Source organism: Falco punctatus, assembly GCF_963210335.1.
Source record: "Falco punctatus genome assembly, chromosome: 5".
Taxonomy (NCBI): Eukaryota; Metazoa; Chordata; class Aves; order Falconiformes; family Falconidae; genus Falco; species Falco punctatus.
The window spans coordinates 61,449,019-61,462,263 of record NC_137584.1 but is presented as its reverse complement, the minus strand read 5'-3'; the positions used below and the strand labels follow the sequence as shown (position 1 = coordinate 61,462,263).

At 37.2% G+C, this 13,245-nt stretch overlaps 1 protein-coding gene across 9 annotated transcripts in view; it reads right to left on the bottom strand.

The window, feature by feature from the left end:
* The window catches only part of FAM184A (family with sequence similarity 184 member A), an 81,676-nt gene that overhangs the window by 45,549 nt on the left and 22,882 nt on the right, over positions 1–13,245 (bottom strand). For all 9 annotated transcript variants that reach the window (XM_080389516.1, XM_080389517.1, XM_080389519.1 and 6 more), the window contains exons 2-5: positions 8,272–9,126; positions 5,268–5,403; positions 1,430–1,611; positions 570–767 (exon numbers count right to left, since the gene is read on the bottom strand). In XM_080389516.1, the coding sequence (XP_080245642.1) occupies positions 570–767; positions 1,430–1,611; positions 5,268–5,403; positions 8,272–9,126 (1,371 nt within the window). The remainder of the gene's footprint in view (positions 1–569; positions 768–1,429; positions 1,612–5,267; positions 5,404–8,271; positions 9,127–13,245) is intronic.

Here is a 13,245-nt window from a genome sequence, read left to right as displayed (position 1 = left end):
CCCCAACAAAGAAAAGGACAATTTTGTGAACCAAAAAAGCCTTTCAGTTTCAGGATTCCAGTTAGAGATAAACAGATAGTCAATATACAGCAAGCATAATTCTATGATGTAAGTTATGAACAGCTGTTTTCTTCCTCTGAGTATACATTCAGTCAGGTACTAATATAGTATCTTAATGTACTTCTGGACTGTTTATGAAAATTTTAAATACTAGAATAACATAATCTTTCATTTCCTTCGGAAGAACTGATCTTGAGTGATATACCAACCCTTCTGAATATGGGTCACAAAACCCGTGAAAACATACCTACTATGCTCAAAAAGAAAGTAGTTTGAGAATTTCTCTTCTGTATGCAGAGAAGTGACAGTAAAAATGCTCTTTTTTTTCTTTTTCTTGCAAGATATGTATTATTTTAATAAAGACTGAGTAGTTTCTTCAGAGAGGTCCAGCAGATCTGCAGGTAACTCCAAATAAAACTTGCCATGCAACAAAACCACGCACTACAACGTTCAAACTGTAACATTTACTTTTTGTAATATACTTAATTAATAGGAAAACACAAACCTACCATCTGCAGTTTTTTCTTATCCTTATTAGCATTACTGTGCGCAGCCTCAATTGCAGTGTGGTGCTTCCATGCCAATTCTTCTAAGGTCTTGGAATGAGCCTCCTTTAACTGTGCAGCCTCTCCTTCTAATCTTGCTTGCAATTTTACCAGCTCCTTCTCATAATATTCACGTTGTGTCTCCCTTGCTTCATTTACTTTCTATAAATGACAGAAAAATAATTTAAAAAATCTATTAAATGGTAAAAAAAATACTATCTGAACAGTAGGAATAAAAAACCCCCCAAAACATTACTGATGACAAATGCACAAAAATTAGCCTCCATATAAAAAAAAAATTGAGCAAACACTGAGCACTAAATCGTTCAATAACCAAAACCATAGTTTCAGTATATCCATGCAAAGCAATATATCCTTATAAAATCTATTTTTTTTGCTCTATTTAATCTGGGGAAACAGCAGTCAGGTACCAAAGTCAAAGCCTATAGAAAATTTCAGTTCAGTATTTTCAAACACGTCCAGCACATTTTCAGAGAAAGTGTTTTTTAAAGTTGTTCTTTAACCATTTCACATTTCTCCTTACTGAGATACTTTAGGTACTAGGCATCTACACAAAAAGTCATAAATTAAGTGAAATTGCTAAAATATATCCCAAGCAGTCTGAGCAGCATCTAATCTGACTTCCCTCTACTCTCACTTTACATTCTACATTAGTCATTCTATGGTGCTACGTGAGATATATTTGGAACATACCACTGCTGGTACTAGTCCAGTCATATCAAACAAAAATTAAAACAATCATTTTTTTCTGAGAATCTGAGGTCTCTTGTTTTGATACAACTAAAGCAAATAAGCTGTTTAACCTTTTCCAAGGCCAGAATTTGCTGCCTTTGTCGCTCATCCAGACTCTGTGTTTTGCTTTGTAATAAATTTCTTTCTTCTTCCAGCTGGGATAGTTTTTCCTTTAATCTAGACTTTTCTGATTCCAGATCTCTGATTGTAACTTCTTGAGTCATTTGAGTAGCTTGAAGCATTCCAATGTGACCTAAAAACAAAACAGCTCTTTAAAACCCAACATTGGTTTCATGTAATTGAAGTACACATTCACACTTCAGTGTTTTCTAGAAGTACAACTCTATGGAAGCTTTCATATGGATCTCCATTATATCCACTGCAAAGCTTAACTTCCCCTCCTCTCCTTTTTTTAGTTTTAATGTAAAATATCCAGCCACAGTAGAGCGCTTGGTGCTGGGATTCCTTTAGTTTCAATTTTTCTGGTTCAAGGTTGCATATTGACTCCCAGAGAAAGCAGGAGGTAGGCAATACTATGAACATAGACAGTTTGTCTTGAAGAACTTACTCCATCTAAAACTGCACATTTTTACCCCATAGCAAACTACACAACAGAAAGCAGAACATTGACATCATCTTTCATAATTTAGCCAGCATGCAAGGTATAGCAGCTAAAGCTATGTAAAACTTATGGCATTACACTTTATTTTGCTATAGGGAGATGACTAAAATTTAACAGAACTCATTCTCTCTATAGTAAAGTAGGATCTAAATCCTTGCAGGTTAGAGGCTTCCTTTTAATTTCTTTATGTATATTTAAAACCCCAAAAATCTACAAAGCTAGACTGTATAATCATCTGTCCTTCACATCACCAGTGGAAAAAAGTTTATGACTTAAGAAATTTTTGTCCTTGTTGTTCTTAATTTATACCTGTATTACTGAAAATACTACCACTAGCTAATTGACCAAAGCAGTGAAACCTTTGTTATTCTGGAGAGCCTTAGGAGAAGATAGATGGCTACTTTGGAAAAGAGAACGCGCCTAGGTTTGTTCAATTGAACAACTGAGAGGGTGCTCCTAAGGCTCTTCAAGTGAAAAAACAAGAAAGGGAGTATTCTCCCATTACTTTAACATGTTTGTAGAAGCATCATGTTGGAGTGGATTCTTTTGATAGAAACACCTTATTAACCCTTTCATAAATTGCATGACCTAGAAATGTTTGAAATATGCCATTTAAAAAACCAAAGTGGTAACTAAACAGAATTTCAAGGATTATACAGAGATCCTTAACATTTTCACACAGAGAAAGCATCCAGATAAGAAACTGTATTGTTTACTGAGAATAAATTTATTATTTTTGTAGTCATAACTTTGTGAGACCTTTTTTCCTCATCATTTTATTATAACCTCAAAAGTGATATGAGTTTTACTAACGGAGTATTGTTTTCCAATTTAAGTTCCTAAGCTAAGAAAGTGGACTGTGTCACTGTTTCTTACAAGACAAAACCACTGAGCCTCCTGATTCATTTCCATCTGAAGTTAAAGCAACATGTGCCAAAAAAAAAAAAAAAAAAAAAAGAAACTGTTTTAGCCCTTGTTGCCTGTGAACACTGATGTGAAGGGAAGGACAGCAGGATACGTAATAGAATTTGAAGATTAAAGAAGCTCCAAAATGATTAGCATTTTCATAGACAATGCAAATCTCTAATTGTGCTAAGCTCTGAATAATTTCAAGGATCATTTGGATTTGGGCATTTTTGTTTGATAAAAATAAAAACTGAAGAGGAAAAAAAATTAAGATAACTGGTATGCTTAACTCCGTAATGTTTCAAAAAACACCTTGTTTCAAAAGTTCAGCTATTTAAGAAATGCATTTGCAAACCCAGGTTTTAGAATGTCACAAGGAGAACAATTAGAAATTCAAATCTGTCGGGAAGCATTATGCACACGCATAGTTTATTGTAAGCACAGATGCACACACTGATCTAGAGCTTTTGTCCTAGCAATGCCAACACACAACACAGGTTTCCCATTCATACCTTCTGTGTAGAGCACGAGGAAACGCAGCAGTTTCCTTTCAAGTTTGAAACTCAGTAAAAATAGAAGACAATATTAATTTTCCTTAACAGACTTAATACAGTGTTCTCAAATTCCAATACAATGAGTAAGCATTTTGTATGGTAATTAAGTACAAGAATTTAGTTTCTTTCAGGCAGGATTTTTGATTTCCAAGTGTGAGCTGAAAATCAAAAGGAGATGGCAGTGGGCCAGCGTAAGAAACCTTTTCCAAACAAGGTGGTAACCAATTACACCACATGCTAATGGCTTGGTGGCACCACTGTAAACAGGGCTCCTGGCTCTTGTTGCACAGCAACATGCTATAAAGCAAATACATGCTACTGACAGCACCACTGAGCTCAGCTGGACACACTTGAATTTCTGGTAAAGCTGAAAACCTCAATGCCAGAAAAGCCCAGTGCTGGACTCATAGGTTAGCCGGCTACACACCATCAATAATGCAGAGAAACCACCTGGATATTTATTTCCACTAAATCTGGGGCTGCCTACCGAACCCCCCTCCCATGCCTCCACCTAGGGAAAGAAACAAGAATGTACAAAGTGCATGAGAACAGGGTTTTTTTTTCCCCCTCAACAGTCTCATGTTGTGATTTTTTTCTATGAGTGTCTCACAAGCCACTTTTTGGAGGGTCAGATTCCCATTTGAAAGCCATGATTTGAGATCCTCTCAGCAGCAATCCTACTCCTTCTAGCTGTTTACATCCAGTAGGACCTGCTGGCCTCTATATCGTCCAAATGTATAGCCTAGGCTATTCCTAGTCCTTACCTTAGCTAGCTCATATATGTCACTTTTCCTAGGTGGCAGACACACTCAGTCCCTCCGTATGAACAGCTTCATTATTTGAAGGACAGAAATCAAGCCTTGATTACAGGCCACATTCACATACCCAGTTTGAGGGCTAAGCCATACATAACCAGATAGTAGTGTTACATTAATAGTAAATATTTATATTATATAAAACTATAGTAAACCATTGCAGTATTAGTAGGTTATTGCTGTGAAGCACTGTCTGTCCTTAAGGCCAACTGGCACAGTCTGGCAACATCCCAGACTTCAAAACAAAGTAATCTTATCCAAACTGACTTCTGGGAAGGGCCCTGGGCTTATGCTAATTTGTGTGGAAAATAATCAGGTGCTTCTACAATTGACTTAATTGAACAAGGCCAAAGATAAGCCAGGGGCTTATTTTTAGCCTACAATCCTACCTACAGTATAGTTAACCAAGTTCAAGCACTTGGACCCACGCCCTACCACTACGTAGTTTACTAGAGAGATAATGCCAATGAGGGAACACACACACGTGTACAGCCAAGTCTTAAAACTATTTTCTATACCTTTCCATATGCCAACAAGCACAGAGAAGTGAAGAAAACTGCTATAAAGAAAACACTTAAAGATTTATTATCCAATAAGCTGCAAGTCTTCTGACAGCAGATGTAAAGCAAAATACCATAAACTCGGCAAAAAGACACGGCAACTGAAAAAGGATGGGGGAACACAAAGCCTGTCTCAGTGACTATGTGTAGAACAGATACACAGGAGAAGCATTCTGTACAAGTGCAGTTAAGGCAAGAAATTCCAAAACCAGGAAACACGCCATACAAAGTAGAATGTTCAGACAAAAGAGTACACACACAACCAGGAGAGTCTTAAGTACAATGCATGTGATATCAAAGCGGTTTAAAAAAACCACCCAAACTTGTCAGAAGTTTTTATGGACAGCATAGAACAGTCTTTAGGCATTCTAAGCCCACACAAGATTATTAAAAAAAAAAAAGGCTAGAAGAAGAAGAATTTAATTTCCAGATTAAGTTACTGACATACATACTGGCTTTGAGAACAAGATCAGTGGCCTGCTGCTGTAAGCGCTCCCTAGCAGCTGCCAGCTCACTTTCCACTTCTTTGTGTTTGCTTAACAGTGACATCTCCTCCTCCTTCACATCATCTAGCTGTTTTTGAAGAACCTAGAGGAAGCATAGTATGATGTCTGTTACCATTATATACAATCGTGTGACAATTTAAATGAGCATTAGGTTAAAATGTACAGAAAAGACCTTTCAGCAAACAAGTTCAATTCATACAAAAGCCAAAATCTTGTAATATTACCACCACATTCATTTTGCATTATATGTTTTTCCAAAAATATTGTTGAAGCATCAAGATACTGGCTATATGGCATGACGAGAATGCATAAGAGAAGTGTGACAATATTCAAAAAGGTATACAAAAAATAAAAACAGTGGAATGGTCCACAGAGTTTGGAGGCCAACTTGAGAAACATTGTTTCTGTTATCTGAGAGTTCTTCACACTGAAGAACGTATCTGTTCACAGCAGTTTACAGTGTCTTTCATTCCATCCCTGAGTGTTTAGTACTGACACAGACAAAAAAAAGCTACACATTGATAACATAAAATGAGAGCCAGTCAATTGGTTAAATCAAACTTCTAATATGTTTCAACTCTGATGTACTGATCCATAATAACATATCTTTGGTAGTGTGATGCTGATGTGTTCTCAGCCGTGCAGGAAGGAAAAGCAGGTCTTGTTCTGTTTTAAAAGTAAAGATAGATATCTCACCATTCAAGTCACTGGAACAGTAAAGGGTCATTTCAGAAACTAAAGCAAGAAATAGAATTAGGGAAAACACGGGACAAGGCATGTAGTGAAACATGGACACCAGAAGTGGCGAGATTATGTATTTGATCATCTCATCCATGATGATCAGAGTAGGACCTGACTTAAATCTGCTGTGAATACTGTACTAGGCTCTTCCTCTTCTCTGGAACCAAAAGGAACTCCTTTACTGCAGGAACAATCAGCATACAGTGCATTTCCTCTTTGCTGCAGCTTGCAAGAAACCCGCTTCCTTGGTGTAGTCAGTTGAAAGGCAAGCGTTCTGCTTTGCCAGCTGAACAGAGCTGAAAATGAACTTTTGAAAGGCCCCTTGGGAAACGAAAAAGATGTTCTGAATGTATTATCTCATAAAAGCAGTAGTCTTCTTTCACTGTAGCCTGTAGCTTTTACACAAGAAAGAGGGGTAGTCAAAAAGTTGGGCTGGAATTAGACTGTAAATGGGAAAAGCTCACGGCTCATCTCAGCTCTACCCAATGATGTGTCCAAAATTACTATGACCATCACATTTAAGTACTTCTGGCTTTGAAAACTTGAGAGTAACTACAAATGCAAAAGACAAGATACTTAAAGCTTACCCACAGAAATTACTGTTCTTCGAGCCTCAGCACAGCTACCAAAAACTGAGCAGAATCTTTTCCTTCAAGCCCAGCATATCCAGTCCTACTGCTAACCAAATAAAATCAGTCTTTGCATTTCTGGGATGTCTTGTCCTTCTTTAGGGACAAGAAACTTTAGTTTCTAAGTAACAGTGTTGTGGTTTAACCTGGCAAGCTGCCAAGCCCCACACAGCCACTCACTCTCTACCTCTGGCAGGATGGAGGAGAGAATCAGAAGGGCAAAACCGAGAAAACTCATGGATTGAAATAAAGACAGTTTAATAGGTAAAGCAAAAGCCGTGCACACAAGGAAAGGGATTCACTCACTCCTTCCCATCAGCAGTCAGGTGTTCAGCCATCTCCAGGAAAGCAGGGCTCCATCACATATAATGGTTACTTGCAAAGACAAACACCGTAACTCCAAACGTCCTCCCTCCTTCCCTCACCTTTTATTACTGAGCGTGACATCATATAGATATCCCCTTGGTCAGCTGGGGTCACCTGCCCCAGCTGTATTCCCTCCCAACTGCTCGCTGGTGGGGTGGTACAAAAAGCACAAGAAGCCTTGGCTCTGTGCAAGCACTGCTCAGCAATAGCTAAAACATACCTGACTTAACACCATTTTCATCACAAATCCAAAACACAGAACCATACCAGCTACTACGAGGAAAACTAACTCCATCCCAGCCAAAACCAGTACATACTGAAAATGTGTGCGGTATTTTGGTTACTGCTTGTGAAAACATCATTGAAGTTGTTATAATAAAAAAGTTGAAACATTCAGAAAGTCGTCTTTTTTCTTACCTCCTACAAACTTACTTTTCTTAACACCCAACATGTTTAGGCAAGATGGTCACTAATGATCTCCACAAGCAAGACTGCACTGCATACAGAACATTATTTGTATTTACAGTGCCAGTTGTATGACATTTCTGTCAAATATGTTTCTGCAAGAAACAGTACAGTCTAGATAAGTGGTTTCTCAACTTTTCTAGCAAGCATTTTGGCTTGTCAGCATAGCATCTCAAATGGTACTAGTTATCAACATCTTCCCTCCCTCTCTGAATCCTTTTTTTTTTTGGGGGGTGGGGTGGGGGGGTGGGGAGAGAGGGATCAATGTCTGTGGAGACCTGATGAAAAGACATTGCTTAGCTTTTTTTCCTTCCCCTCTCCCCCCTTTCTTTCTTTGGCAGGAGGAGAACCAGGTTTAGTTTGGGTTTGGATTTTTTTTTTGTCTGTTCTTTAAGTGGTAATGGTTTTGAGTATTCTATTGAGTATACTACACTTTGGGTAGCATGACTCAAACAACTAAGTTCTGTTTATGAACAGCTGAAAGGAAGGAGACCAAAAAACTTCCCCCTGGGTAGGGCTGTCTAGATTATACTGGAATATAAAGTAGTATTAATTCAGTCTGGGAAAATTAAACACATAAAATAAACTTACAAATAAATAAAAAAAAGTAGAAGATTATAGTCAAATATGAGTGACAGAAAATTAAGTTTACATATTCTAATCACCTCAATCTATCAGCCTCATGGAAAGACAGCATAAATAGGAAAAGAAAATTCACCGTCTTGGGAACAACATGTCATCAGTCTCACCTGAACATTGTTTTCTGCTGTACCAAGAGCCACCTGAAGTTTTTGGCATTTTTCCCGTAGACTAGCAGCTTCATCCTGAACCATTTGTAATTCAGTTTTAAGCTTGCCCAGATTCTTCCGTAACATACTTTCCTGGTTTTGAAATTCTTTTCTTAGCTCCACTTCTTTTTCTTTGCAAGCATGTAGGCTTTCTGCTGTAAAAAGCTGAGATCTTTTCAAAGAATCAAGTTCATGTTCATAGAAGGACTGTGCTTTGCTGAGTTTGCCTTCATAGTCCTCAATGAGTTTTTTTCTTTCCAGCCTTAATTCTTCAACTTTACTGTTCAAGTCTTCCAGCTCCAGTCTATGCAATTCCTCTAGTTTTTCTTGCCCCTTACTTAAAGTAGCATTCTGACTCTGCTGAGTCTTGAGAAGTTCTTGAATCTCAAGCCTGTGGGCAGCTCTCAAGTCTTCCAGAGCTGTACGCTTGTCCTTCTCGTACTGCACTTGCAATTGTATGAAGCTTCGTAGCCTTTCCTCAAATTTCTTTCTTATCTCTTCTACTTCTCTTGACATGGTCACTACACGTTGGACATGCTGAGCTTCTGCACAAAGCTGCATATCTTCAACTCTATCCTTATAGGCTTCAAATTCTGTCAGTGCCTGATGTTTCATCTTTTTATGATCTTCCAGTGACTCTTCTAAAACCTGGATCTTTCTCTTGAGATCCATTTCTTCTGCAACTTTACTTTTATACTGCAAGATCTTCTCTCTGGTCTCTGCGAGAATTTGTTGAATTTCTTCTTCATGAGCATCCTTAAGGGCTTGGATAGCAGCTTCATGTTCATCATTTTTAGTGTTCAAAGCATATATTACCTACAAACATGAAACAATACTGTATTAGAGAAAAGACATTCTGGTTATCTGTTACATCATAAGAAAAAAACCACCCAGGCACTCTGAAAGTTACTTTGACAGTCTGGTATATTTTCATGATACATGTAAGACACCAAATATTATTATGAATGTGACTGCATAAATGCTGTATTAGTCATAAAAATCTTATACATCTTGTAGAACAGTATGCTTCTTAATTGTAATTTTCCTGCTGAAAGCTTTGCCTTTATATGTATGTTGTTGCTGTAAATACCACTGGGGAAAAAAAAAAGCACATTCAACACATGAAAAACAAAACATTTAATTAAAAGATTTAGAAGCACAGCCTGAAAAGAAATATGAACAGAGGTTTTCTGTCAGAGAATCACACACACAGTATACATTACAACATGAAATTAAACTAGAACAAAAACAAACTCTCAAATTCCTCCTTTCCAAATACTAACTATTCTTAAATATTTCATTTTAGAAACACCTAAAATGCAAACATTGCTTGTTCTGGTTTGTAAGCTTGATGGTTGCCCAGATATAATTTTGGTTTTGACAACTTGTCTAGTAGGCATCCTGTCTAAGGTGTCTCACAACATAAGCTCACCAGCTTTCCAGCTAATAAGCCAGGTGAACAGAAAAGTAGCTGGCAGGGCAGCCAAGTTTGGGAAGCCCAGGGAGCTAAGCAGCTCACAATGGCTGTGAAAGCATCAAAGCTGCGTAACTTTCAGTGAAAGTTCTAAAGTAACCAGATACATCCTATGGGATCTTTCAATTGCACCACACCACAGTATGTCATCTTTCTGGTTTTTAACTAGGAAGCACTCTCACCAATATAGAGATACAGATAAGTATGTGTATGTATCCATGAATAAACTATTCATGGGATAAGTAGTTTTAATAGAATATTTTGTGCTCCAAGAACTCCAGAAAATCCCCACAATTCCCAGATATATTACAGGCAGCAAGAGCTACAAAAAACATCTGAACAGGGGGAAAAAATAAAGCACCTGGCAATTAGTATGTTTTGTATATCTTAAAAACAAACAAGAAGCAACAAAAATGGAAACAAGGCAGCAGCAGAGAATTTAGAAAAAAGCTGCCCTTTGGAGATGTTTGGGTTTTTTGGTGGTTTGTTTGTTGTTGGTTTGTTGGGTTTTTTTTTTTTCCTTTGAGGACAGAACCTAGACCAGTCCTCTGTTAGCATTCAAGCAGGCACAGAGGAAGACTGTCCTGACCTGCCCAGGACCAGGAAATATGAGTTGGCCCCAGAATCACTCTGCTGGCACCAAGCACAGAGCCTCGAAGTTCTGGAATGGAGGAAGTGTCTACAGTCAAGTGTTCAGACAAGTCAGAAATCTCAAGAGAGTTCTAAGTGAAAAAGCAGATTCAAGATAATAACACGCTCTATTTTCAGGGGTAAGCAGGTGGGGTGTGGTTTTTTTATTTTTAATTTTATTTTTGAAGCAAGAGTCCAGACACTGTATTTGCATTTTATTGTCTGAAATAAGAAACATGCATCATTCCATTACCTGTGCCAAAACACCTAACCTACCTATATTGGTACTATAGATAGGGCTACAGCTTGATATATCCTCACTACATATATATAGATATAGATAGATAGATATATACATCTCCTAAAAGGGCAGGCTTGATATTAAAAAAAAAAGTTCTGAAACATATCAGACAAAGAAAAAACCAAACCAACAGCCTAAATCATCTTTACATAGCAAGGAAATAACTTTAAAAAACCACAAAATACAGTTTAACGACATTACATTTTTCTAATATGTTTAATACTATGTAATAAAAGAGAAAAAAACATAGATCTTCCATAGTTTTGATAACTGTCCTTAATAGTGTTAATACTTCTGCAGGCAGCAGTTAGACTTTTGGCTTCCTCCCTAGGAAAAAAAAAAAAAAGTTTTCCCTACTGCAAAAGAGCTTCATGGTTCAGAGACTCAAAATCCTCCTCCAATACACTGCAAAAAGTGACCACAAACCCACATACAATTCCATTAGCAGAATCACAACTACCGCTGCAATGCTCTTCACCCAAAGTTTCAACCCTTTCTATTCTCACTGTCTGGTGATGCCAACATTAACTTCTGACTACAAAGTTTTCACCTCCCTCCTGTCACCAACACACAGTCTCAGCTACTGGATCTCAGAGGTTAGCTTCTCACTTGTTTAAATGGTGTCCAGTGCTCAACTCCTTTGTTCATATCAGAAGTACTTTGAAAACCAAGGGCTTTATTTTTTTTTTAAATACACATACAGTATCTTGCATAAATAGACCTTAGTTTTGCCTAGGGAAGCTAGAAAATTTAGTTTGAAAAGGTATTATAAAAAAATCTCACACTTATGATCAGGTTATTATAATAACTATTTGCAGAAAACTAGATCAAATAAATTTCATGCTTAAAACACCCTTTGACTCCTGATTTTGTGAATAGAAGTGCCATAACCCTTCTTCACTTCAGGCAGCGTTCCAGTCACAGGTTATGCAGCACTATAACCTACAGAAAGTATAAATCATATAGTATTTTCAGGTATTACAATTTGGCAATGGGACTCTCACTGAACATTCCAAATGAAAAATAAGCCTATATGCAACGCCAGATTCAGAAGGTGCCTTTAAATGCTCATCATGCACTTATTCCCTGCAAAAAGCACTGAACATCTGCCAATTCAGTAACCACCATTCATTCCCTAAACAAAGGGCATAGATGTTACAAAAGAAAATGTAAAAATAAAATACAATATTCAGTTGCATGCATTTTATCACAACATTCATTGTTCAGCAGTCTGAACTCCAGCTCTGTCAAAGTACTCTATTACACATCTCGGTGTTTTTAAAGTAATGGAATAAAATTCTCAAAGATAAAATCTGGTACAGTTATGTGCTATATTAGCATAGTAACATAGGGAAAAAAATAAAAAAGTATGTACTAACTGAAGCAAAAACAACCTAACAGCATTTCAATTAAGTGAAAACAGAAAGTGAAAAATACTGGAAGAAATTAATTAAAGTCCTAGCTAAAATAAGTAGTTCCTGCTCAACTAAGTTTCTGAAAATTGACAGGCAGTAAGGTTGCAAAAGTTGGGGGTGCGTAGGCAAAAAGTTTTGCACACTCTGTTTAAGGTGGAGGAAGAACCATTTCCTAAGCCTGTTTGTAAGTGTTCTTAAAAATACTAGCAGCTTTTTCAGTACAACCGCATACTACTAGGAAGCATAAACTGTTCATTTGAGTAATTCATATTTTTTTCTAGCTCTACTCTAAATGCATCATACAAAATTGCAGTTCTTACCAGATGACAGAAAAAGTTAGGTTATGCTTCACTGTATTTTCAGTTAGCATTCCAGAGGTACAGACAGAACTATACTCTCTCCAAGAATATTGAGACTGCCAGCTAAAGGCCTTAATACTTTTTATACAAAACAGTAACATAATAATTAATTAGAATCTACTGAAATAGTATGTGCCTCTGTCTGAAAAACTACAATACAGTAAGTTAGTAACAATAAGAGGAATAACCTTTTTTTATGCCAATAATTATTGAAGTGCCTATATTCTAGGTGTTAAGGTTAAGCCAGTCTGTTGCTACATTAGCTTTGGTGTCTTGAACTACATGGAATACAAACAACAATCAAGAGTTCCACACTGTGGCTAATAATGAAAGTCTGACTATTTGGCTGAGAAATATTTTTTTACTTCAAACCAGATGTTATGGTTTGGAGAGCTGACCAGCTCCTGCATGGTCAGCTGCCCTTCAGTCACCTGCTCCTGCCAGCAATTCACTCATGATTGAATGCCTTTCTAATTAAAAGTTCACCTTAATACCAGTATTAGGTGGCAAATATATCTTGCAGCACAGAAAATATCTCAAAAAAAAAAAAAAAAAAAAAAAAAAAAAAAAAGAGTGGTTCATTCTCCCTAATTTTACATGGAAACAGGAACCAATACCTATGAAAGAAACATCACATCTTACGCAGACATCAACCTTTTGTCTCTGGTCAACCTTCACTTTAGACTTAACATGTGGGTCCCTGGGTCAGAGCACTACATTATCCTAGTTCTGGTGAAGTATCTTGTTCCCAGCGCT